The sequence below is a fragment of the Oryzias latipes genome, chromosome 19 (genome assembly GCF_053564925.1).
Source record: "Oryzias latipes strain Hd-rR chromosome 19, Olatipes_Hd-rR_3.1".
Classification (NCBI taxonomy): domain Eukaryota; kingdom Metazoa; phylum Chordata; class Actinopteri; order Beloniformes; family Adrianichthyidae; genus Oryzias; species Oryzias latipes.
The window spans coordinates 2,181,542-2,209,080 of NC_136255.1; the positions used below are offsets into that span (position 1 = coordinate 2,181,542).

General features: G+C 44.7%; 2 protein-coding genes across 3 annotated transcripts in view; both read left to right on the forward strand.

Moving 5' to 3' along the window:
* Positions 1-27,539, forward strand: part of LOC144987874 (uncharacterized) — a 230,354-nt gene that overhangs the window by 118,445 nt on the left and 84,370 nt on the right. The window lies entirely within an intron of this gene.
* LOC101158485 (nucleoside diphosphate kinase A) lies at positions 19,622-25,600 on the forward strand. Of its 2 annotated transcripts, none has more exons than XM_011488552.3 (5): positions 19,622-19,743; positions 23,378-23,510; positions 24,860-24,961; positions 25,033-25,145; positions 25,233-25,600. In XM_011488552.3, exons 2-5 carry the CDS (start codon positions 23,382-23,384, stop codon positions 25,345-25,347), a joined length of 459 nt encoding a protein of 152 aa, XP_011486854.1. In that variant the 5' UTR covers positions 19,622-19,743; positions 23,378-23,381; the 3' UTR covers positions 25,348-25,600. The 2 variants fall into 2 exon arrangements, with proteins under 2 accessions (XP_011486854.1, XP_078793845.1); XM_078937719.1 differs by lacking the exon at positions 19,622-19,743 and adding an exon at positions 23,118-23,297.

A 27,539-nucleotide genomic window follows, 5' to 3' on the forward strand; every position in this document is an offset into this window, starting at 1 on the left:
GATGTGAAATAATGGATGTCATATAATTTTTTGCAGCTCAACCAGGAGAAATTTTAGTTATCGGTCCTGAAGCTAAGACAGAGAATCGGTTTCTGAAGCTACAGGAACTTTCATGAAGCCATTCTGAAACAGTCAGAAACCTGGGTGTTATTTTCAACTCTAAGCTAACTTTTATCCCACATATAAAACGGGTGGTTAAAACTGGTTTATCATCTTGGAAATCTGGCTAGGGACCACCCACTACTCTCTCTTGCTAATATGGAGACATTGAATTCAATTCAATTCAATTCAATTTTATTTGTATAGCCCAAAATCACAACAACAGTCGTCTCGATGGGCTTCGAAGTAAAACATGAAATCAAAAGGATCACGAATACAAAGAGTTCAATAGAAAAATACTAAAATGAACTAACAAACTGACTAAGCTATACTGGCATCCCTGCCCTTAGACCCCCCTTCTCTGTAAGGAAAAACTCCTAAAAAAATGGATTCCGTAAAAAACGAAGAAACCTCAGGGGTGCCCACATGAAGGAGGGATCCTCCCCCAGGACGGACAGGCGATTTACCAGAACTCTTAGAGAAGAATTAACTTATCTAAATCTACAACTACATATATAAAAGTCCAGCAGACGAGCTTCATCCAGCCGTGGTTGTGGGGACAGTCAAAGGCACGAGTCGAGCCGGAGACAGGAACCACAGCCAGGTGTAGGAGCAGGAGCAGAGGCGAGGTACTCGGTCAGGTACAGAGCAGAGACGAGCCAGAGATGAGCCAGAGGCAGGATCCACAGCCAGGTGTAGGAGCACGAGCAAAGGCGAGGTAAACGGTCAGGAACTGGAGCACGGATGAACCAACTGGAATCTGGAAGCACTCCCACTCCCCAGGAGGGGAGAGGAAAAGAGGGACAATACATGAATCGCACTGTACCAGACAGAGGCATGGAGAACTAAATGATGAATTATGATCAAGAATAGAGGAGAGGAAGGGTAGAAGTAGAAGAGAAAAGAGGACAGAACCCCAGTGCACCATAGTTACCCCAGCTTCAACTTCTAGCAGCCTTTTAAAAGAAATAGTTATTATTAAGTTTAATTTAAACAAATTAACATTAAGTTAAATAATCTCTGAATACTAACTAGTCTGTCAATAATCCTGTCCAAATAGGAATGTTTTCAGTCTAACTTTGAATGTAGAAACTGAATCGGCCTCTCTTACATGAGCTGGGAGTTTATTCCATAAGACAGGGGCTTGGTGGCTAAACGCTCTACCTCCAACCGTACTTTGACTAATTCTAGGAACCACAAGCAGTCCTGCATTTTGCAAGCGAAGTGTTCTGATTGGTTGGTAAGGGACTATGAGGTCCTTAATATAGGACGGGGCCATTCCATGTAAGGCCTTATAGGTTAACAGGAGGATCTTGAACTTGATTCTAGAATCAACTGGGATCCAGTGAAGTGAAACTAACACAGGAGTGATGTGATCTCTTCTGCTAGTTCCAGCTAACAATCTAGCTGCTGCGTTCTGAACAAGCTGGAAAGCTGGACATTGATGCATGCGTTAATCATGAGTAAAATTGATTTTTGTAACACTTGCTGGTCTTCCAAAAACCAACATTAAGAACCTTCAGCTTCTCCAGAACTCTGCTGCACGAGTTCTCACCAAGACCAGGAGGCGGGCTCACATCACACCAACTTTAAAATCTCTGCATCGGCTCCCCATATGCTTCAGGATGGATTTTAAGATCCTTTTAACAGTTTTTAAATGTCTCAACGGTCTTGCGCCTTCTTATTTATCAGATCTTTTAGTCAAATATGAACCCTATCGAACCCTGAGATCCTCTGGCTCTGGTCTTTTAACCATTCCAGCGGTAAAAACCAAAACTCACGGCGGGGCATCTTTTCAGCACCATGGCCCTTGTTTATGGAACAGTCTGCCTGATGAACATTCTAATAATTTGTATTTCAAGTGTTTCCTCAGCTGGGTCCTCCTCCTCTGGGTCGGTTGCTGTTTAGCTGCTGCAGCTCTGGGAGGGAACCTGCATCCATGCTTTGCTGTGGTGTGTGATGGTGCACTCGGCTGACTACGCGGCTGTCCACTGGGGAGGAGACCCCAATATCTATCTACATCGGTTCAGGGGGTTGGAGGTTTCTTGTGGGAGTATGTGTATCCGTGTGTGTGCGTATGGTTTGGGGGTGGGGTTAATGTTTTTTTTATTGTGCTTTCTTTCATATATATACTATTTATTTTGGTGAACAGCACTTTGTGCTACCTTTTGTATGAAGTGCTACATAAAACAAGATTTGATTTGGTTGGAGCTGGAAGTGAACCATTTTGGGTGACGTCACACTCACTCCAGTTATACAGTCAATGCCTCAAACTTGAACAAATACTAAATGTACATTTCGATGAGAAACTTGTTTTGTTTACATTCTAAAGTATTTTGTCGGTCACTCTCCACAACTGTTCCTTTTATGCATTTTTAGAAATTTTCCATCCATTTATGTAACTCTCATGTAATTCTATGCACATTTAATGTTTATGGCTTTAAAAATGATATTTTGGAAAATCAGATTTGATTGAAATTGACAGGATGGATGCTGTCACCTCTCGCCATGGTAGTATCAAGAGTTCAAACTCTTCCCTCCAAGGGAAGAGTGATCAAAGCTCCTAATGTGGTCATTTTTGCTTTTTTTTATGTCACAAATAAACTCTATTGATTGCTAATACACTCATAGCATCCACTATATAACACAGGACATATTTTCTTCCCAATTATAGCTTCATTTCATGATGTTTATCAGAGGTTTATTATTTCATCTCAAGGTATCTGCCAAAAGCCAATTAGAGGAACTGCTGCCTAATCCCTATTAATCCTATTAATTCAAAAACAATTTACATTAAAAAAAAATTAAAAAAAACTGGCATAGCCGGCAGTGAGTCAGACCTGTTCCCGGTCCACGTTGGACTCCGGCAGGGCTGCCCTTTATCACCGGTTCTGTTCATAGTTTTTATGGACAGAATTTTCTAGGCGCAGCCAGGGGCCAGAAGGGATCTGGTTTGGGGACCACAGGATTTCCTCTCTGCCTTTTGCAGATGATGTTGTCCTGTTGGCTTCATCGAGCCTGGACCTCCAGCGTGCATTGGGGCTGTTTGCGTCCGAATGTGAAGCGGCTGGGATGAGGGTGAGCACCGCTAAATCTGAGGCCATGGTTCTCGACCGGAGAAGGTAGTTTACCATCTCTCGGTGGGTGGAGTGTCCCTGCCCCAGGTGGAGGAGTTTAAATATCTGGGAGTCTTGTTCATGAGTGAGGGAAGACCGGAGCGTGAGATTGACAGGCGGATCGGAGCGGCGTCCGTAGTTATGCGGACGCTGTACCGGCCGTCGTGGTGAAGAGAGAGCTTAGCCCAAAAGCAAAGCTCTCAATTTACCGGTGGATCTTTGTTCCAATACTCACCTTTGGTCATGAGCTCTGGGTCATGACCGAAAGAACGAGGTCCCGAATACAAGCGGCTGAAATGAGCTTCCTCTGCAGGGGGGCTTGGCGCTCCCTTAGAGATAGGGGGAGAAGCTCGGGGTAGAACCGCTTCTCCTCCACATAGTAAGGAGCATGTAGAGGTGGGTTGGGCATCTAGTCCGGATGCCTCCTGGACGCCTCCCTGGAGAGGTAATCCGGGCATGTCCCACTGGGCGAAAGCCCTGGGGAAGACCCAGGACACGCTGGAGAGATTACTCGGGGTCCCCCTAGAGCAGGGGTCACCAACCCTGTGCCCGCGGGCGCCAGTGCGCCCGCAAGCACCCCTTGTGGCGCCCGCAGGGAATGCACCCAATTTTTTTTTTTTTTTTTTTTTATTGAAGCAAATATTCAACAAACAACCACGGCATGTCTGTCAATGACAACAATATCAATTCTGAGATAAAGGTAGACAAAGAAAACCCAAATATGTTAACAAATATAACTTAAAAAATAATCAATAAAAGTAAGGGTCTATTACAAAAGTTTAAATAGATCAAATAAATTACACAATTTCTGGACATTCTTATGATTCATGTAATGTAAAGATTTTGAGAATAGGTTGAGGTGGTTGAGTAATCCATTAATGTGAGGATTAATATTCCTGTCTGTTTTTATTTACATTTATGTTTAAAAAGTTAAAATTAAGTTAAAGTTTTAAAGGTTTAAAAGTTTAGCTTTAGTGTGTTCAATAAATATTTATCTTGTTCGGCTGCAACCTAAAATCTGTTTGGAATTCAGGCTCCCTCTGCAACTGAGTTTGACCCCCCCCCCTGTAATACAAGTCTAGAAAATTCATGCATGTTTTTGTGTGTAAAATGAGCAAATAAAAATAGGGCACACAAAAGGAAGTCCTCAAATTGTGTTGCGTTTTTGTTTTTTTGTTTTTTGGGGGGGGGGCTAGGAGGTTTTTAGTGGCGCCCTTCATACCACTTGGTGCCCATGAAATAGCCCTCGGTCTCAAAAAGGTTGGTGAACCCTGCCCTAGAGGACCTGGAGGAAGTGGCTGGGGCGAGGGAAGTCTGGGCATCTCTGCTTAGATTGCTGCCCCTGCAACCCGGTTCTGGATAAGTGGAGGAAGATGGATGAATGGGTTTTTACATTTTTTATTCATATATATATATATATATATATATATATATATATATATATGCAGAATGTTCATATTTTAATATCTCTGTATTCACTTCTGTTTCATTATTCAAAAGAGTGGAGACGGTTGTTGTGAGACTTATTGTGACTTCCTGTTTACTAAAATCAAGGATAAATAGGTCAGACTTTGTCACACTGTTATTTGGCTTGTATGGGAGGTATAGGAGGAACCCCACCCCCCACCCCCCACCCCCTATCCAATGCAAGGCACACCAGCCCCCTGCAGCAGCATTATATCATATATCTTATCTGACACACCATCCAGCACGTTGACTGTTGGATTATTTATGAGCTGTAGCGCTGTCTTGTAGTGTCGGCTGAACTAATTTAAATACCCTTTGAGTTACTAATAAAACATGCATGTCCATGCCTCGTGAACAGAAACGGCTTTAATGTGTCATCAGTGGTTCTCCGTGCTCTCTTTTCTCGTGGCATCTTTAAGCTTTGTCTCCTGAGATGATCTGCACCGAAGCCCTGGCCCAGTTTGTGAATGGAAGCATGTCAGGCTCGGTTTAAAGCACTCAGGCTAACAGAGATCCCTGTGTGCTCCCCCGTCCTCCTCTGGAGACAGGGGGAGCAACTATGGGATGTAGTTGATGAAGTGATATGAGGAATTCTTCAAAACCCCAGGTTCATCTTAATGAAACTGAATATTGGCTGAAAATGTGTTTTAATAACAGTTAAATAAAGTGTGTACAGATATACGTGTTTTGAGTTTTGTTCCTTTTCATTTTGATAGACAAAGCCAACACATGGTGAAATTCAAATCCTGTACCTCAGTATATTAGAATGTTACGATAGAGCCGGCATGTCCAAAGTCTGGCCCATGGGCCAAATGTGGCCCACATTCAGATTTCAACCGGCCCACATGCTCCTTTGATAAAGACCAATGTTATTTAGCCCCCAGCACTGTACAATTTCTAGATTGTTGTTGGCTAAATTACGCTTTTGTTAGAAACTGGTGGTGTAGGACCTAAAAGACCAGGCTTGATGACAGCAACGTAAACATTAAATAAATTCTGATTGTCAGACTGTCAGACAAGATGGCGCCGGGGTGGCTGGTTTGTCGTTTGGCTCTGCTCAGTTTATTGTATAATATTCTGTTTTTTACTATTTTCACGAGGACCATCGACTCTCTTCTGGTGTATAATCGCGAGGAGTTGTTAAACATTAGAAGAAACTTTGACTCATGCATACTTTTTTTTTTTTTTTTTTTTTTTTTTTTTTTTCGTGTTCTCTTGTCGCTACCGGACGGAAAAGGAAAGAGGGGAAGAAGAGAGAGGGACGTTAGAGAGAGGGGGGGGTAGGAGGGTGATAATCGGAGGGGTAAGGGGTCAAGACCATGAAGCAGCATAGAGCAGACAGGCTTACTGGTTGTTTATCGTTACGGTACGGTTCAAATGTAGTACAAAAAGGGCGGGGCCTGTTCACACACACTCAAATATTATCAACACACCTGCTAGCCGCAAAAATGTCCACATGTCAACATGCACACAAAACAGATAGTGTTCACGAACGCATACCTATGCCTTTAAACCAACTAGTGTGAAATCTTTCATTCATTCAATCATGCAAACTATTAGTGCAAAGGTGAGCTAACACCTGTGTTCAGGTGAGTGTTTATGTTCTTCTAAAATGGATGGTGGAATGTGAAAAGAAGGAGGAGGAGCGCCCAGCCACCCCCACATCCATACTCCCGCCGCAGCAGCAGCGGCAGCCGGAATTCCCCCAACGCCACACGGGAACAGGCAGGGAACAACCGCCCCCCGGGCGACCAAGACCGCCACCCAGGCCAGGGCCAGCAGGACCGCCGCGAGGCCCCCAGAGCCAGAGAGCAGGGAGGCGCAGAGGGAAAGAGAGCGCCGCCCCAGCCCAGCCAGGAAAGCAGCCCCCCGCCGCGCCGGAAGAGCCCAACGCAGGGCCCCACCGGAGAGGGACGCCCACAGCCCCAGACGAGCACCCCACCACCACCCAGGAGTTCCGGGCATCCCCCCGCCCCGACCCCAGGTACGAGCCAGGACCCCCCAAGGGAGACCCGCTCCGCACTCCAGGCAGCCACCCACCCGGCCCACGGTTGGTCCAGGTAGGAGCAAGGCAGGGGCCCGCCGCCCCCGCCCAGGAGGGGGGAACCCCGGGAAAAAAGGGCGGCCCACAAGGGGTGTTATAAATATGGCCCGACCAGGCTCGGCCATGTTGGAAGTTTGGCGGGGCCCAGCGCCCAGGGGCAAGGACCAGGACCCACCCCCCAGGGACACGAACACCCCCGGCTCAGGTGTAATATGAACCCCCCCACCGCGCGGAGAGAGCACTGCCGGGCCCAGGGAGCCGGCACCCAAGGGACACGGCCGCCATCGCCAAGGGGCCCACACCCCCCACCAGGGAAGGGGTAGGGGACAGATGGACCCAAGTCCCACCTTCCTTGTAAAATGTGTGTGTGCGTGTATGTGTGTTTGAGAGGGTGTGTGTGTGCATGTGTGTGTGTTTATGTTGGAATGTATATATTGAAGGGGGAGGGGTGTGTGTACTAAGGGGGGTGCAGTTAAAATTGGCGAGTAGGGCACTAAGGGGACATCTCCTGATTACTCACAGTGATGTCCCCTCACCCTCCACACCAAGGGGCCCTAAATGTCTAAGGTGCGGTTAAAATTGGCGGGTAGGGTGCCAGGAGGACATCTGCTGCTTGCTTGCAGTGATGTCCAAGCACCCCCCCTACCAAGGACCCTACATGTCTAAGGTGCAAATAAAACCGAAAGAGGGGGGGCCCACTCCATACGGCAACCATAGGAGGGTGGCCACTCCCAAGTAGCCCCCCCCCAAGGCGCATCGCAGGCTAGACCCCCCACCCCCTCACCCTAATATGAGGTTATATAAGGAAGGGGGTAAGTTGGGGACAGCTGGTAGACTGTCCCCCGGTGGTCAAACAGCCGTCCCCCAGCCCACCCCCAGCAAAGGGGCCAGGGCCACCCAGCCCAGGGGCCCACCCCCGGAGGCGCCGACACCCTAGGCCCGGCACCACCCACCCCACACAGAGAGAGAGGAGCCAGAAAGCGTCGCCCCCCCCCGGAGCAAGCCCAGGCCCCCACCCCCAGACGCCGGCCCTAGAAGAGCTCTGGTCAGGCCTCGACGGGACCGAGGAGGCCAACCGGCCGAGGCAACCACTGATTGCCTCAGCGGAGACCCCGACCCGTTAGCCCCCCCGACCCGTACTAATAATGGGCCCCCCCTCCCCCCCAGAACGCCCCCCCACAGGACAGGGCCGACAAGCCCCCCACCCCACCCCAGACCCCGCAGCCGAAGCGGGTGACGACTCATGCATACTTTACAACACCAAGCCCACGTCAGACTCATTCTACCTGTCGGCAGATGTGCCAGACTGTTTCCTCCGCGTCAAGGCGCTGATCCCCAAAAAGCGCAAACGCCGTGGAGTACGATCTGGTCGACCTGTGAAACTGAAAGCCTGGCTGTCACGTTCAGTGGGCATGTTGTGTCCCTCCTCAATTCCCTTGGATTATCTGAACTGCTACAAGCGGTGTCTCTCTCGGCGCACGTCTTTTCCTGTCTGTGTTTGGCTGCAACCCGTAGTTGGACAGCTGGAGGCGGTCTGTGGTTGCGCCCGAGCCGCTCCTTCCGGGCTTCAGGTCGAGTCATCCCGGGTAACCTCCGTTTGCTCAGCCGGGCAGCCTCAGCGACGGGGGTGATTTCAATTAACTGTGATCTTCAGAATGCAAGGTCTATTGGAAATAAGACTTTTGCTTTGCAAGATTTTTTCAAGTCCGAGGGACTTGATTTGTTGTTTTTGAAGGAAACGTGGATCAACACCGGTGAGTCAGCCGCCTTTTCGGAGCTTTTATCCCCTGACTGTACATTTATCAATGCTCCACGGACCACAGGTCGTGGCGGAGGCCTAGCCACGGTCCTGAAGAACGGTTTTGATCTCAAGATTTTATTCCCTGCATCTTTCTCCTCATTTGAACTGAGCTGCTTTGAGCTACGGCAGGCAGACCCAATATTATGGGCTGTCGTGTACAGACCACCTAAGCCCAACATGAACTTTAGTGAGGAATTTTCAAACGTCTTGGCCCATATGCTGACTCAATATGACAAATTGTTGGTTGTCGGGGACCTGAATGTACATTTTTGTTGCCCTTTGAAGCCAATGGTGAAATACTTTCAAAACTTAGTCGAGGCTTTTAATTTAACACAGCATGTCACTGCTCCCACTCATATACGTGGACATACTTTGGACCTTGTGCTATCATATGGTTTTCCGGTGGACAATGTCTCGGTGGGGGCCAATGTATTATCGGACCATAGTCCTGTTGTACCGGGAGCCAGTTTAGCTCGTGCTGGTTTGCGGCGCCTTCCGTCCGTGAAACCAGGGTTCGACTCCGGGCTGCTCCCTGTTCCCTTCTCTACCTCTGCCGGTTCCAAGCCCGGTTTGAGAAGGTTGCGTCAGGAAGGGCATCCGGCGTAAAACATTGCCAAATTTACCATGCGACTCGTTCGCTGTGGCGACCCCTGATGGGAGAAGCCGAAAGTGGAAGAAGTCCTGTTGTGTTTACTTTTAATATGCATCATAATGTGAAAGTCTCTGGTCGCGTTCGTCTGAGTCGCTCCATTAGGACTGAGACCGCTTCTACTTTCCCTCCTCTCTTCAATGCATCAATGCTGTCTCACGATTGTCCTCATGCAGTCAGAGGCACAGAAGAGTTGATGAATTCTTTTATTTCAACCTGCAGCAAAGTCTTAGACTCCGTTGCTCCATTAAAAGCCACTTGCCAGAAACTGAAGCAGGAGCCATGGCTCAATGAAATCACGCGGGACGCTCGGCGTCTGTGCCGTAGAGCAGAGCGCAAATGGAAACAGGATCACCTGCAGGTCTTGCATGCTATTCTTAAAGACAGTTGGAGGAAATACCAAGATACCTCTGGTTTGTCTGAAGATTTATAACCCCTGTTTTTAACCCTTGTGCTATCTTAGATGACCCCACCCTTCCAATGACGTGTTCTCCCTACCATGACAAAGGTGGATAAAGGTGGAAAGATTTCATGTAATCCATGGACACCAGTGAAGATAACAAATCATTGAAGAAAAAAGGTCCAGAGCACTGTCTAGTGGGTCTAGATGACCCAACTCACAATGGTAAAGTGCCTAGGATAGAACAAGGGTTAAAGTAAAATATGTCCAACACAAGAGGCCCTCAGCTCTCATCTGTTTGCCCAGCTGATGGACAGGACAAGTTAAAAAAAAAAACAGTTTTACAACGTTTGTCATTTTATTTTTGCTCTATTTATCCATCACACCTTAAAAGTCGGGTGCGGCTGAAGAGACCATCCATTTGTCACCATGTACTTTGACAGCTTCATCTTCATCACCAAGTCATGGAAGACAGGAAGTGTGGTTTACCATTAATTGTTTGTACTAACAGTATTAACATTATTTTTAGAGACTATTGATTTTGTCCTGAAATCTTTTTTTTTTTCATCTAAACCCATGAAGGAAACTAAGACTAGTTATATTCGTGTTTAAATTTGATGCATCAGTATTTTCAGTTGATTTCATGCGGTCCACACTTCGGTTCCACACTCGATGGACTGTCCAACCCAAAGCGAATCTAAATGTCAACCACCAGTGAGACTTTCCATCACTTTCTCAGGCGTGTCTGAATGAAGAATGAGGTGCATTTACAGAGGAGCCTGCAGTTCATCAATAACTGAAAACCTCAGTATGCTAAACACTGATGTTATCTTCAATTTTAAATGAAGTGTAAGATTTGTACGAAGTCTGTTTCAATATTAATCTCAGTTTAATATGGTACCAAACTTTTCTCAGACCTTAGCAACTAGAATGAATTTAGAACAAAAACCAATAACTTTTTAGAACCATTTTATGACATTTTTTCCTAATCTTTTCATGGATGACCTGAGAGACCTGAGAGACCTGCTCTTCAAAGGAAATTATCAGCCTGTGCTCCAATCTGACCAGTGGGGCTTTTTTAAAAGAAAAAAAAGATCTTCATTTCAAAAAGCTCAGCGGAAAATAAGATGAACTTACCTGCAGTAATTCTAACCCAAAGTACTAAAGTATGTGAACAGAAATGAACCACTGGTAGCTGTTTCAGGACACAAGTGTTGTCAAAAGAGGTGCAAACGTCTGCAGAACGCAGCACACTTTGTCTGCCACCTGAAGGGGCAATTATAGCGGGGAAGATACACAGATTCTGTTGTTCCACTGGAGGAGGTCTGTAATGTTCATCATAAAAACACTTCAACGGTGAGAGGTAGAAAGTAAATAAAGACTCCAGGAAATCCCGTCGTTTGATTAAAACCAAAAAAACAGTTGAAAGATGATGAAGAAAATGCCCATAAACCCACGTTTTCCCTTACAGACCTGTTACTACTTCTTCAGCAGCTCTTGTATCCTTCTCTGGTTACCTGCATTCCTGTCACCTGTATAGAAAACATCTGTCCACACCATTAAACAGTTAAAACAAACTTCTATCAATTAAACAAACACACCTCTCCACCAAAGAGTGGGAATAAACCACACAAAGAACGCGTGAACCCTCACTTCATTGAATTTCTTCACTTTGACATTCAGAGCTCTGGACAGACATCACATCACGTCAGCACCATGGTCAGCGCCCGCCGCGGGCCCTTTTAATTTTAATTAAACAGTCAGATTCCCCTGGTCTGCACCATTTCTAAATCGGCTGCCATGCACCAGCCGTGCCGGCCCGCCGGAGGGGATCCTCACCGAGACGGGGGACCCCCCCGGCAGAGGCTGCATCTGGGGAGATGCACAAGAAGGGCCCCCCGCGCCTCCAGGGTTGCTTCCACGGCCCGCCTTCTGCGCGGTGCCGAACACCCCCCCGCCCAGACGGGGTAGCGGAGACCCCTACTTGGTATTGACTGTTGGAGGGGGGAAAGATCGGACAGTTTTTATTCCCATGGCACAAGACGAGAGTCGTGCATGAACCGTGCATGATCATAGCTCTGTTTATATGCAAAAAAAGGCAGTAAGACGAAAAAGCAGTAAGAAAGTACGCTGAGAAACCGTGACGTTTTCTGACATCAGTTAAATCTCATAAACACAACAAGCTTCAGAGATTCTGGGCCAGTTTGTTTTGTCCTCCATTTTGCTGACTATTAATGCTGGAACCAGATCAACTTTTTACTCCCTTACTGGAAAGGAAAACATGCAGAAAGAAGAGATTTTAAAATGTCACAGTTGGATTTTTTTTCAAAAGTAAAGCTATGAACAGCAGAGATGCTGGAGTGTCCATTATTTAGGCTGTGCGGCCTTTTAAGTGCAGCAGAGGCGTTGGGCTGCATTTAAGCTCTTCGGCCCTCTGAAGTGTCATTTCTGATAAGCCTGGGGGTTTTCACAGGCATTCCAGGCGCGCCATGTGTTGCTTCAAACACAGCCTAACTCACATCCATTTCACCAAGTTACTTTCAGAGGAGTTATCAAAGATCTTTGCTTTACTTTGGGTTATTGTGCCCTTGCTGACTCTGGCCCCGCTACATTGAAAGTCGATGTCGATTCCATTTTTCATTGCTTCCCCCCCTTTTCCCTCTGCCCCCACTCCCTCCCCTCTGTGTTCCTTCTATATATTGTTTTTATCACCAGCAGTAATTGACCTCTTTATCTTTGTCTCTTGTCCTTTTGTAGTTTCCCAGAAACTTCCAGTTCACTGTAAGAACAAGTTCTGCTGCAGTTCCTCTACTGTAACCTCATTCCAGCAACAGTCACTTCCTTCTCACAGTGGCTGCTTGCTTGTGGGAATATTTATGTATAACAGAAGATGAAGGAAACATATTTTACTTTTTTTAAAGCACGTCAACTTTGTTTCCATTAAGTCCCAGGATGTGGGGTGTAGTCCTGTCCTCCATACTCACTAATTCATGCAATGGTCACAAATACAACTGCCACAGCGTGATGGGGAGCCATCGGCAGAATCTGCAGGAAAAATGTTGCCGTGGTCATGAATGCGGATGGCGTCAGTCAGATATCAGTCAGTCAGGCGGGGATGACTGACGGGGCGGCCACAGGGTAGTGGCAGCCAGATCACCGGGTGGCAGCAGCTCTGATTGGACAACGTATAAATGTCTCAAGGTGGCGGGCTCCGTGTCACTGGCTAGCAGCCGCCTGGTATAATGGGGGTATATAAAAAGAGGCACACGTTATAAATTTTTAGAAAACATGCCTCCCAAGAAACCCAGCCAGGGCAAAGCCCCAGCGCCCAGAACGAAGGTCCAAGGGGTCCAACCACAGCAGGATTCCCAAGCAGGACCCACGATGGCAGGGATCGCCAAGCTCACACTCCCAGACCCCTGGCCCATGTCAGCAGCCGTTGTGGAGTGCCGGCCTGCTACCGCATGATTTCTAACAATGGGATGGTGGAAGAGGGACGGCAGCGCAGGGGCAAGGGGGTGGGAATCATCAGACCATTTTAGGGACCTTAGAGACCCTCCTATCAGTCAATGTCAATGATCTTTGCTGGGCGTCCATGATTGATGTCAAAAAAATCGTCCGGTAAAATTTTCTACTTTATGTTAAAACCTCTGCAGCCACCACGCAGCGTGTAAAGATGTGACTGCCGCCTCCTTATTTCAAATGCCGCTGCACGGCCACCTGCTAATTTTGCTGAATAAATTACTTTAGGTCGCAGCGCGGTAAAGGAGCGAAGCACATGAATTGAGGGGCTTCTCTTTGTTTTTTGTGAACCTTTGCGAGACGACCTCAGGTGTGAGTTGGTACTTTCTAAAATGACCTTTATTCACGTGAAGCGGCTTACAGCCATGTTGTGTCAGACCACTGTAATCAGTCAGAGTGGCGTCATGGAGCTTCCCAGACATCACAAATGCTGCACGTCTGCTGTTAATGAAGCTGATTCCCTTTACATTAAGCTAAATACAAATAGTATTTTATGTTATCTCTAAACTCCTGTAAATGTTCAGTTGTTGTAATTCGTTTCATACATCAGCCATCCACTGAGGCCGCTGGATCCCATTTGGGGTCACGGGGTCACCACAGCCTGACTGTTGGGCAAAGGCGGCCCTGGACAGGTCACCAGCCTGTCGCAGAAGTCGACACACACTCACCTAGGGACACATTAGAGACACCCATTCACCTATGCAGCATGTTTGAACTGTGGGAGAAAACAGAGAAAACCCACACAAACGCGTGAGGAGAACATGCAAACTCCACGCGGCGAGGTGAGAGCGCCAACCACTGTGCAGCATTATGCACTAAAGTACACTTTTCATTCTTTATAACAACTGTTTTTTGATTTTGGTGAAAAGCATTTAGAAAGAGTTTTTACGGTTCAGGAGAACAAACTTTATGAAACAGGAGATAACAGAAGACGGTTGCTCTTCTTACATGACCGTGATTTACTGTGATGAAGATCCTTTGTGTTTTTAGACCCGCTGTGGTGCCGCTCTCATCTTCATCCTCCCTGTTCTGACCACCAGTTTCAACAAATCGACCTGCTTCTGTCTCACTGCAGAGGAAGTCCCAGAAAGGCTCTGAATCATCACTTATTCATGGGTCTTCAAACAGCCATGCTCGCTCACCTCCCACTTCCAACCTTCACACAAGAGAACATGCAGCACACACAGACACAGGCCACATTGTTGGGGGGGTGGGATGGCACTGGCGTTGACGAAAGGTAGCACATTTCAGTCAAAGTACAAAGAAGAAGCAGGGAATAACCTTCTTTACCAGAGCCATCAATGAACGACGCAAACTACCAACCTGTGTCTTCTTGTGACTGCGTTAAAAAGATCCATTTTTAGTTTTCAAGCATGATTCCAGCTGTGGCGGTGAAGACGAAGGTCATTCACCACGGTCTGTCTGAAGGTTGTCTGTGGTGAATGGAAGACACAGCAGCAAAGAGAAATCTGCAAATGAATGAAGGTCACACTAATTTAAAAAAAAATAGGTAATTTCTGACAAGAACAGGGATTTTGAACCATAAATACATCCAAGGAAAAAAGATCAATTGTCTTCTGGCACAAGAGGTGTATATGTGTATAAACCCCCCTTTGTATTTGAAGCTAAATTTACTTATAAGAATTATTTTTGAAAACATTCTTGCTGGACAAAAAGGAAGAGAGAACGAGAGTGGGATGTGGGGATGAGGGTACAAACAAAAAGCGAGACCTGCACTTGTAATCTTGCATCATAATCAATAACTGGAATCTTCTGGTTGTTTGTCATGGTTGTGCTGGGCTAAAAAAAACATCAATCAACTGTCGCACTGCATCAATTTTCTTAAGTGTCGTTAAAAACAAACACATTTTTAAATTGTTATCTGTTCTACGAGTTGTTTCATTTGTAAAGGGTGGAACCACAAAAGACTGTTTTCAGTGTGACTGGCCAGGATCAAAGGACAACAGCGCCCTCTGCTGTCAGCATCACCAAACACCACCTAAAAAAACTGTCATGAGCTTATCGTCAAAAAAGATTTAATAAATCAGTATAGTGTGAGTTAAAATGTATAAAAATATAAAGACATCTTGACGTTTAAAAAGCTAAAATTCATGATTTATTTAAAAAAAATCTCTTTGTTGTTTTTATTGAATCACAGGATTACAGATGAACAGAAAACTGTTTTTTCAAACCTTATCACTGCTCTTTACTTGGATGATCACAGCTCAGAGTTTAATATTTAGGATAGATGAAATGTTTAATATCCACATTCAGAGAACCGCATCCCACTGTTATTTTTAAAGGTTTTTGATTTTCCAGTGTAAGACTTCAGCCTTTCAGTGTGAGAGAAGCATCTTCAGCCTCATGATGTTCTGTGGTTTCTGATGAAGTCAAAGATCCTCTTCTTATGTTTAATCTTAAAAAACTGTGTTTGGCTTCAAAGTCAACATGAGAAAAGGCATCATCATCATCATCATCATCATCACCTGTCTTTCATCATCTCCTTGAATCAAAATAGCTAAATGAATTCTTGAAGCTAAGAGTGAATGGTTTCTTTGATTGAAACAATGACGACACATATTCTACCTACACTCCAAAACTTCAGACTACACAAAAGAAAGCCATGAGACCCGGTCCATGCCAACAGATCCTCTCTTCCACAGACACAGCCTCCTTCAGACACGGAAACTCAGTGCATGTCATAAAGCATGCACAACGTACAGTGTTGTTAGTAAATTAAAGAATCGTTTGTGTGACCTCATCCCTCTCATCACCATGACACCAGAGGAAAGCAGATGCTAAAAGGGCAAAATAAGGAAGCTACAATGTACCAGCTTTTCTGTCTACACTAGAGGTCCACAAATTTGAAACAATTTAGACAAAAATACCAAACAGTCTGCTGCAGTATAAAAGAAACTGAAATGGCAATTAATGTCAACATATTGTATATAATGTTGCTGCGGCCAAAACCACTAATTCATGTGTCTGTTGTGTTGTTCAAGATTCTTGACTTCTATACCAACACTTTCTACTAATATTACCATAAAATTCTTATATTATCATTTTATTTATTATTATATTTTTCTTTTCTGCCTCTCATTTTCATTCTTTAATGCTTGGCTAAAATGTCGGACCACTCATAATAAGCATCTGCTTCGGGGGGGTCCATTTTTTCCATGTTCGTATTGTAAGGTGATTTGTTGTTTGTGACACATTGTGGAAAAATAAACTGTCTAACTAACTAACTAGTCTACCTTGTGGTGTTAAAAAAATAACTTCTTTTTTTCACATTTCATTTTTGGAGTCACTAGAAACAGTCGGATGTGTTTGAGAGGGAGCACAGGAACATGGAGTGTGAGCTCACGTTGGTTTATAAAAACCGCGGGTTGCTTCCGACGCGAAGGAAAACAGACGATCTGGATGTGTGCAGGAGGGGAGGGGATCACTGTGCTCCAGCGGGCCGCCTTTGGCCGTATGAAGCTTTAAAGGCCGCATGCATGCAGGGGCATGTGGGGGTCAGACACAGTGTGTCTGCGCTCTCTGTGTGGGAACTGACACGTGTTACAAAGCAGCAGAAATCAACTGGCTTCCAACACAAGACAACAGGCGCTTCATCGTTGTGCAAACACCTCGTTTTGTCTGCGGGGTGCCTGGTTGGGTCAGGTAAACAAGAGCGTGTTTGAGGAGCATTAGAGAGCTGTAGAAGTGCAAGGCGGAGAGCTTGGAAGAGAACCGCAGAAGAAACACCAAGTCTCACCAGCAGTCTCTGTCAATCTGCCGCTGCTTCCTGAACAATAGATGAGATCCTCCAGTGATCTCCAAGCCGCCGTGGACGCCATCTTACACGGACGTGCACCGTCATGAATACCAACAACTCAATTGTGATTCTGTTTACAGTGGACTCATGCTAACACTGCTTGCAAAAAAAAAAAAAAAAGATGGGTTTTCATAGTATTATGAAAGCTAGAGGCTGCCCCTTTACCTAAAGTCTGTTCCTCTCACACTTTTTCTGAAAGCTGTTGGCATTTAACTAATACCTGAACATGTTTATTCAAATCATTTAATGCTAAAATCTCTCGTAATAGAAGTTCCAGTGATTTTGCCGTCCCTTCTTGTTGCTGGAGAGTTCTTCATTCTTTTCACGTAAGCTGGTGCTCACTGACATAGCCTATTGTTAGACTCAGTGTTACTATGTTTTATATATATTTTAATTTTATTCCTTTTACATTTTATTACACTCCAGTGTTTTCCTCTGAGGGATCCTCCACATCAGTGACTGACCCTCCTCAGTGAGCGGTGAAACTGCAGTGGGATCTCCTGGGTCTGACTCTTTTGATCAGATCTGGGGGGTTCTGTGGTAGTGTTCTCCGTGAACTTGGGTTGGGGGGTCGCTGATGTGGACATGTCCCCAAAATATCGTTTCCCCACTTCAGGACAAAGCCTGGTCTCTACATTCTATCATTTTATCACTATCTATTTGTGTGTGTGTGTGTGTGTGTGTGTGTGTGTGTGTGTGTGTGTGTGTGTGTGTGTGTGTGTGTGTGTGTGTGTGTGTGTGTGTGTGTGTGTGTGTGTGTTTTTTGGGGGGGGGGTTGTCGCACGGTTTGTCTTGTCATCTTGTTTTTAAATTTTTTATAGATTTGTATTACATCTGCACCTAAACGTAATGATTAAAATCATCCAGCAACTTGTTGCTTTATGCTGCTTCATGGTTTTAATCCCCCCCCAACATCCCTCTCTCTTCTTCCCTCCTTTTCTTTTCCGTTCGGTCTAACAAAAACTGTGACAAATATAATTAAGATGAATAAAGTTTGGCCTCAATTCCAAAAGGGGTTTATTTAAAAAATACTCCTAACGTGTCTGAAGATTCATAACCCCTGTTGTTAAGGTAAAATATGTTCAACACAAGAGGCCTTCAGCTCTCATCTGTTTGCCCAGCTGTTGGACAGGACAAGTTTTAAAAAAATAAGAAAAATTAAGCTTTTTCAAGGAGATAGTTGATAAAACTCAGTGACAGCACGTGACAGGAATGCCAAACCTCAACTTTAAGTTCTGTTCTAAGATCAATCCAGAGGAACAAGGCATGTGAAAATAGGCTAGAGGTGCGGATGTAGAAGTCTTCATCAGATCGACAGCTCATGTTAGATGTTTTAGATTGTTTCGTGTGTTTAAAGGGGGATAATGAACAAGGCATCAAGAAAGACCAAGAATTAGATAACTGACTAAAGCAAAAATGTTATGAAAATGTGAAAAGAGGCAGATAGATGGAGGCAGATGATTCAGAATCAGAAATACTTTATTGATCCCACACGTAGGAAATTTGTTTGTCACCATAGCAACTGACAGCGGAGGGGGAAATAAAAAGACTAAGAATAATATTAAAAAAATAAGAACAAAGAAAATGTTGCATAAATGCAAACGACAAGGTAGTATAATAACCCTAACCCTAACCCAGGACAAACCCCCAGCGCTGAATTCAAAGCCATGATGTATTAGGCAGAAAAACGTGCATCATAAAAACTAAGAATGTGTCAAAAACACAGCTTGTTTGCTCAGAGGGTCCAGTGTGATGCGAGCAGCACTTAGCCATTAATAGTTTCATCCTCCTGAATGACTCGGTTGAGAGGGTAAAACGATGGTTTTAATCCTGGCTTTAAAGGCCGGTAAAAAAAGAACCATCAGTGGAACACAGCAGATTAGGCCAAAGGATTAACTCTCAGATTGTTCTGCAAAGTGCTAAACGAAAGTGCAAGAGAGGACATGAGACCTTTGACCTTTTATGATGGCATTTCTACACACAGTGTGAAAATGATCGAGCATTTGTGGATAAACTGCATGTTAGCGAGTCATGAAGCAAAAACATGTTCACCTCTCTGAGAAACATCTGAGCCGGTCTCTACGAAAAAAAAAAAACCTCACACTCTTCATGGCTCTGATCGTCTTCTGTCTGTTTTCAGTGGTCTTTCAATTTTGGGATTGCAGTTTGGTTAAAATGTTCTGGATCTATTTAGGTGGCTTTCAACAAAAACTCAATCACTGCATTTTCATATAACATTCGATTTGGGCCTGTCAGAAAATATTCAGTTTATTTTTAATAACTGTGTTATTTTAGGTACATTGTTTATTCATAAATGTCATTTTATGAAAGACAAGCCCAATTTTTTCTATTTCAAAGCGATCTCCTGCTTTAAAAAGCTATAAAACTCTCAAACTGTTTATCGGTTTATCTGGATTAATGCCTTTGTTTTGGTTTGTTTTGTTTTTTAAATACATTTTGTTTAGTGTTTCTTTTAGTCTGGTTTTACATTTCTATGTTTTATTTATTTTTATTAATTATTTCTCTGGTTTTTTTTTTACATTGTCTTCATCTGCTACTTAGACTTTGTTGTAGTTTTCTATTTGTAAAGTCCTATAGTTCCTCATATTTTTGGATTTGAATCTACCAAGTGGAAAAATGCTTTGTAATTTTGAATTTTGTCCATAAAAAAAGATAGGAGTGTCATGATGGCTATTTTGACTCTAACGGCTTTCCGTCGTTGTGGTCCACGCCCATTTGCTATAAAGATGGTGGGCATGCGCTGTCCGGTCTTCTCTTTCAACTGGCAAGAGCTGTCGTGTGCCGTCGAGTCTCGTTTTCAGTCTAATGTAAGCATAGTTTTCCACTTTCCTCGGTATCTACTGTCGTATATTTGTCCTTGTTTGCTCTTATCGACGTTTATTGATTGGCTGTGATTTAGGTAAACTGTAATCCTTTTTTTGTCAGTGGCTGTGGCATGTGTAGGAACTCAGAGAAACTTCCGGATTTGTCTAATTCCTGGAACGTTTCGTTTTTCTGCATTCGCGTGTTGTGGACCTGGTGCGGTCTATTTCCTGCGGCGCTCTCTCGAAGTGAGCCGCCGGTCGGGGTGACTGTCTGTCACGCAGTCTGCTGGAATGCAGCAGCGCGAACAAAAGACCATGTGGCGGTCCGTGTAGGCCCCGGCCTGCCCGGTAACTTCTACCGGAACTCGTCTGGATGAAGGGCTCCTCGAGGAGGCCTTCATCCAGACGGGTAGAGCGGGTTTTAGCAAAGACTGTTCATCTCTGTGATGAGGCTGAAGAGGATTAGTGATAATGCAGCCGGCTGATCAAATGTCAGCTGTAATGTGAGCAGATGGCGGGACCGGAGCCAATGCAGTCAAGACACCAATCCGCTAATGCCACGTCACTGTCAGGCACGTCTGACGTAAAGCGCCGTAAAGAATTTAAACACATTTATTCACTTCAGTCTCACTGCAGAGTTAACTGTTATTTAAACCTACAGCTATTGAACTTAATGTTTGGATGAAAATGGACCAATGTGGTTCTACGGATGACATTTAAAACAATACACACTAAAAATGTTTATCTTTTCTGTGTGTAGCTAAAAGAAGAGTATTTAAAGCTAAGGCTTCCATTGATTTATGTCTGATTTTCTGCAGTCGCTGCTCCTCTCCTTTCCTTTCTAAAGGGGCTTTTTTTTGGATCTCCAGCACTTTTTTTCTTTTTTCTGCTGATGCAGCAGGATTTCTGTCAAAATGGTGACCGTTCCACAGCAGAACTTTGGCAGGTAGTTAAAATGAAGCTGTGGCCTGCGATGCTCAAACTATTCTAATTCATCTTCTAAATCTAACAGTATACCACGGTCCGGGTGAATTCTCCATTCTGATTGGCTGCTGGGTGTGCGTTAAGTGATATGCCACCCACAGGCCTAAAAAAGAAGTTACATAGCATAAATGTTCTGTATCCCTGCCCTGGCTTCTGTAAAACAGACATCATCTGGACAAAAACAAGCGGGAAGAGGTGAACTTTCTCTCTGAACCGATGCTTTAACACATCCTGATCATCAGCATAGATGTCGCTTTCCTTTGCTGCTGCAGTCGAGGTCGGTGCCGGCTGATAAAACGGTCTGCTTTCTGAAAAAAGTGATCCAAACAAAATCAGAATAAAGAATTAAACTCTGGTTGAATATTCCTTTGTAAGTGTCCATGTTTAAGCGGCTTAATGGCGTCCCAATAGTGCATTATCAGAATTAACGGACTTCGTTAAAGCAACCGTCCGACGTGAAGCGAACCAAGCAGGGAGTCAACGTGAAGGTTGATTTTACACAAACTGGCTTAAAGAAACACTGCAGCAGCCTGTGATTTTAGGAGTCCTTGACTTTAGTTATTGAAAAAATCCTTTTTGATAAGTTTAAAAGTCAGTTTTCCTTTATCAACAAAGAAGCCAAAGGAAACACTGGTCTATATTATCTGTGAGCAAACGCATCTGAAGATCATACTTGAAAAAATAAATAATTGGGGCTTTTTTATATGAAATGAATTTATCTTGTATGTTTTGAATGAGTAAAGTGAAGTAATGTTTGTGCGTTAAGCATTATGTTAGCTAGCAGCAGAGATCTTGTTTCTCTTTGCATATTCAAACTGCTGTGCAAATGATGCTATGCTGAATAATCAAGAACTTGTTTTTTTAAATGCTGATAAATGCTTCCTTGAAATGTCTGCAGTCACCGATGACAAACATCCACTTTGTTCTATTTTGATTTACTATTTAAAAAAATTGTTTTCCAATGGAATGCATTGGGTGTCAACAGGATGAGATGTTTGTTGCCCATTTGCCCCGCAGTTTCCAGGCTGCATTATTGCATGCATTATACTTTCACCTTTGTAAGCATACAGGCCTGTCTGTGGAGCTACCAAGGAGGTGGTGGCAGCTGCTGCTGCTGGAAAATCATCTGGTTTCTTCTAATGTCAGAGAACTCATGAGAAGCCGGATGTGTTTAGAGTTCTGGATGTTGAACTCTGTTCTGGATGAAGGCTTTCAGTGGCTGCGTTTCCATTGACTATGAAATGACGCAAATCGGATTTGCAATAATTAGGGCTGCGGGATATGAGGAAAACTCACGATTTATATTAGTGATCAATATTGCAATGACGATATAACTTGCAATACATAAACGAATGGCAAAACAACCGAACCGCAACAGTTTCATTTCAAAACTTAAATTATGCTCCAAATGACCCTCGTCTGATTGGTGAATTGCATAAAGGGATCTATTTGATTGGTTAAATACTCCAAGCTGCCATAAGATTGTTTAATCACATTTAAGGTTACCATTTGTCGCAATTTTTGTCGCCTTTTGCGATACGCACAGCTTGCTTTGACGATACTGGTAAATTTGCGATTTCTTGTGCAGACCTAGCGGTAATAAATTCGTCAGAGCGAGAGAGAGAAAACAATTTTGAAACTGCGCATTTTTTTTGAAGAGAAACTTTTCCTGCTTGGAGGATGTTGGTTTTTGAGGCGTATTAAGTCGCATGTTTCCCAAAAATTGCAATGAAAACACTGTTTTTATATTAAGTCACGTGACCAACAACCGGATGGCGATGCGCTTCTTGGTAGGAACTGGTGGCCTTGGGTGTTGCACAGCGGCGCCACCAGAAGCCCCACAGCGTCACACCGATCATCCAAAGCTGGGTGTGTCATGTGGAATCGTTGGATCCACAGCTCCTCTGGGAAATTTCCCAAAATGGCTTCATCTGTAGCCCCTCCCACATGTAAGGAGCTCGCCCCTCCATGGCCTGAAGAAGACGCCGACATCTCCTTTAACCGATGATGATGAGCGTTAGCGCCGTGGCAGAAATGTGAACGAATCTGCTGTCAGAGTAATGTTCACATCCATGTTTTTGAATGATTTACCGCGTTAGGTTTGTTTATTCGCTTAATAACGATTTAATGGGAACTCATTGCAAAATCGTGTTTTTCAACTTTTCTAGAATTTTGATAGTTTTGTGTGCATGTGTGTGCGTGTGTGTGTGTGATGGAAACACAGCTATTGGAAACCTGATTGGGTTCAGTTTGCAGCAAAGCAGGAGGTTTTCATATCTAATCATGTGACCAAAAGAACACGGACCTGGTGTCCTTTGTGCTGGTCGTTCTCCCGAGTCTCTAAATGAGTTTGTATTTATAGTGCGGGGGGGGGGGGTTGGCTAACGGTCAGGTGTGCAGCAGTGTGAGGATGAGGTGGCTGCCGAGAGGGGCGGGGCTCTTCAGCGCTGCAGTCCTGTCCTGCCGGTTGGTGCACACGGACCTGGACCACAGGCTGCCGGCTGCTTTGTGATGGGGTCGGCTCCCTCGGCGGCCGGCCCCGCCGCTCCCCCTCCCAAAAGCAGCAAAGTGGTGTGAGTGAGTGTTGGCTCTGAGAGCGCCCCGGGACTCAAACGCATCTAAGTCACCGTGTGGGCGTCTGCTTCTGTTTCAGAACCATGAGTGAGCTGCAGGAACGCACCTTCATCGCCATCAAGCCCGATGGCGTCCAGAGGGGGATCATCGGGGAGATCATCAAGCGCTTTGAGATGAAGGGCTTCAAGCTAGTGGGGATGAAGATGGTCCAGGTAAGGAGGCTATTCTTTTCTATCAAACCCTTCTAAAGAGTTCATTCTGTACTTTTAAGCCACACGTGGTCTTGAATGAGCGGCGGGTGAAAGAGAGCTGATTGGCTTTCTGACCTATTCTTGGCTTAAGCTTCCCTGATCAGCTGGAAGGTGGACGGTTTGTGCTCTTTGATGGTCACACTGAAACGTGGTAACCAGTTTAGATAAAATGCTAAAGAGCCGTGGCCGGTCAACATGCTGGCTGACATTGATCCGCTGTATTCTGGGACTTCAGCGTAACCGGTGGGCTGGGATCCGTTATTTACGGCCTTGTTCTCGTGTAAGCACGGTTACTTGAAAGTTTGAGTTTGTTGCTCTCTGCATTATTTTCAATCAAACTGAATTCAGTAAAACTGGATTTGTTTTCATTCAAGGGGTAAATAAATGTTTCAGGTTTTGTGTTAAAATCCAACGCCGGTCTTCTTCTGATCCATTTCCAGCAGTTTCCCAGTCGTCTTTTTTTAATTATGATGATGCAGTTTTTGTTTAAGCAAAAAGTCGCTTCTGCAGAGCGGCAGGACTTGGTAAATGGTAAATGGCGTATACTTGTATAGCGCCTTTCTTCCTACAAGGACAAAGCGCTTTACAGTCACACACACACACACACATTCACACACTGGTGGCGGCTCCGCTGCCAAACACAGGCGCCCGCCTACCACCAGAGGCAAGGTGGGGTTCAGTGTCTTGCCCAAGGACACTTCGACTCATGGGCGTGCAAGGCGGGAATCGAACCTGCAATCTTATGATCATGGGTCGATCGCCCTACCGCTGCACCACGGCCGCACCACGGCCTTCATCAGAAGGATAAAACGAGAAAGTAATGAATCGCAATATAACCGTTTCTCGACAGGAGTATCGCTATAGACTTTTATTTGGAGGGGTCTGAAATGAGGACTCGCCGGTTTGAGGAGTAAACGTTGGAGGGTTGGCCGCCAAGTGTTGAGTGTTCATTTTTCGTAAACGTAGTCATGCTTATTAGCTTATTCCATCGTATTCCTTCAGTGTATCTGTTATGTGAAGAGTATGATGGGAAGTAAATGAGCTCACGATGATTCCACATTTCTCTGAGCAGCGTCCTACTCCTTACCCAATAGTAGTAATGCAACAATTGATGGGGTATCGGCGCTGTAGAGTTTTCATCTAGATTGTAGCTCAGACGATGATTTGGGACGTTTCTGAACCTACATCACAACTTTAAATGAATGAGCCTTCCCTGAATCGTCGTGTCAGCTGTTGTGATGGTTGTGAGTCCCTTGGTTGTGTTAAACTGACCTGTTGTGGCGTTCATGGCGCTCTGGTTTGCTCCGCAGGCGTCCGAGGACCTCCTCATGAAGCATTACATTGACCTGAAGGACAGGCCCTTCTTTCCCACCCTCGTCAACTACATGAGCTCCGGTCCAGTGGTCGCCATGGTAAGAACTGGTCAGAGGTGGGTGGTTCTGTGGAACCACAGAGCGCCGCCTCACCTCTGTCCTTGTTCCAGGTGTGGGAGGGTAAAGGTGTTGTGAAGACGGGCAGGGTGATGCTGGGGGAGACCAACCCCGCCGATTCCAAACCCGGGACCATCAGAGGGGACTTCTGCATCGACGTCAGCAAGTAAGCGTCTCTCTCCACGTTCCTAGAGCGTGAGCGTCTCTAGTCCTCGTCTGTCCCTGTGGTGGACTGACCGTCTTCCTCCCCCAGGAACATCATCCACGGCAGCGACTCTGTGGAGAGTGCCAACACGGAGATCTCCCTGTGGTTCCAGCCGGAGGAGCTGGTCAGCTACACCAGCTGTGCCTTCAGCTGGCTCTACTGAGCCGCTCGGTCCTGCAGCACTTCCTCCTGTTGGTCTCAGGCGACCAAACTCTTGCCTCAAGACAAGCTGGAGAACAGCTGTTCATGGCCCACAATCCTCCTGGCATGTTTGCATCGTCATACTGTGGGCCGCTGTCATTCCCCATCTCATTCCTGTAGAAACATTCCATCCAGTGCTTGACTGTGTGATCGATGAGGTGAGGTTTCCCGTTTTTGTTAAGGGAGCTGCTTTCCAATAAATGCACACAAATCCAGTGGTGTCCCGCCTCGTGAACGCTCCAACGCTTCTCCATCCATCCCGCCGGTCGACGCCAAGGTGAAGAGGGATTTCCCGGTTAACTTTAGTGATGTCATCGGCGTTCACGGCCAAAGCTGCTTATGCTCTGCAGCGTCATTCCACGCCGGATCGGCGCGTCGCTGTCAGCCCAGAGGTTCTGCTGTCATTTTTGATCATTATAGTATTCTGCTTTTAGAATGCACCGTTTAAGAACAGCTCAACCTGCTGTTCAATCCATGAAGTACACCCAGGTGAAGGAGGAAGAAACGGTGTCGTTTCTTACAAATAAAGACCTGGAACAAAGTCTAAGCAGCCAATAATAAAGATGGATATAAACTGATAAACGATTCAAGAGTTTTATAGCTTATTTTTAGAGGGATTTTAAAAAAAAGCATGAGGTTGCTTTGAAATACAAAAATGTAGCTTCTTGCAAAGAACATAATTTAAAAATTTCTCTAAAATGAAATTGTTAAAAATAAAATGAATTATTTTTGAGTCACACCTAAAAACTTCAGATTGGTTGCAAGTGTTGCAATTGAGTTTGGTTTTTTGAAAGTCACCTTTATAAATCATCCCAAACATTTTAACCAAATTGCTGCTTCTTACTTTACTTAATATCTTTTGTACATTTTTGGGCATAAATTATCTTGCCAATATTATACGTAAAAATCCCTTTCATGGATAGACCAGTTGAGGGAAAAAAATGAAAACACGATCTAAGGTTGGTTAAGTTTGGGACAGAGTTTTCCTTCCCGACAGGAAGAAGAAACAAAATTGTCCAAAACTGATAAGTCTGTCGCTCTGAGACGAGATGTTTATGGTGGAAATAATGCAGAGGAAAGACTTGATTTATGTGAGCTATAAGTCAAATCTTCGTAAAATACTTCCTAGGTTTCTCACTGTGGAACTGAAGACCAATGAATGTCATCCAGTGTGATTTTACAGAAAATGCAGAGTAAACCCTTGAAGTGTTCAGGTCTGTTAAAAAAAATAAAAAAAACTGCTGTTTTATTGGAGTTCAGTTTAAAAAGCCTGAAGTCATCCAAGTCTTCAGTCGGTAAGCTTTTTCTTGGAAACCAATTTAAATGTGAAGTTCAGGATCATCAGCAAAACAATGAACATGAACCGTGTTCTGGTGACTAATGCCAAGACTAAATGAAAGTGGACCGAGCACAGCGCCCTGTGGGACCCTTTCATGATGAAAGCCAAGCTAAAAAGGTGAGTTTACCCGGTTTTACAGGGTGGAGTTCAAACGGCAGAGATCTGATGATGATGGAGCAGATGGCAGCCGGTGCAGCTGCTTCAGAACAGAAGTGATGATTGGTGAAGAGGGTTCAGGAAATGATGTGGACGGGAGAGTAATGGATGGACTGAGGTAGGTTCCACTGGTAAGAGGTGACCTAAAAACAGGAAAACAACACTAATCCCATGGAGAAAATTACTAGAAAGTAGGAAAGGGATCTGTCCAAGCGTCAAGTCATTTAACAGGAAGTTCCACACAAGAATTCAAAATAAGCTAAAAAAGCTGTTAGAATTACTTCAAGTTAATGTTATAGAGCCAAACCTTCGTTGTTTTTTTTACTAGTTAAAAGCAAAGATATTTTTTGTTTTTATAGACGTCATTGTAGTTCGTTTTGATTAAACGACCAAGTGTCGTTACTGGAAATGACTCATTTTAGAACAAAATGGGATCTTAGTACGAGTTGGTCCATCTTAATGAATCCCCGTATCGTCTAAACGTAGCACTCATTCCTGGAACATGAATCTAGTTTTTTTCCATCAGTCTAATTTCTCAACATTTAGTCAATTAAAAAAAAAAACATCCATAAAATTGAACCAAAATGGCGGTGCTTCTTATTCAGAAAATAATTAACAGTTCAGCACTTGAAAATGTCAATGAAATGGCATAAACGTTA

Coding starts and splice junctions, on each gene's coding strand:
- LOC101158485 (XM_078937719.1), top strand. CDS start 23,236: ATGGGGTCGGCTCCCTCGGCGGCCGGCCCCGCCGCTCCCCCTCCCAAA. Junction 23,298..23,377: donor CCCAAAAGCAGCAAAGTGGT/GTGAGTGAGTGT, acceptor CTTCTGTTTCAG/AACCATGAGTGAGCTGCAGG. Junction 23,511..24,859: donor TGGGGATGAAGATGGTCCAG/GTAAGGAGGCTA, acceptor TTTGCTCCGCAG/GCGTCCGAGGACCTCCTCAT.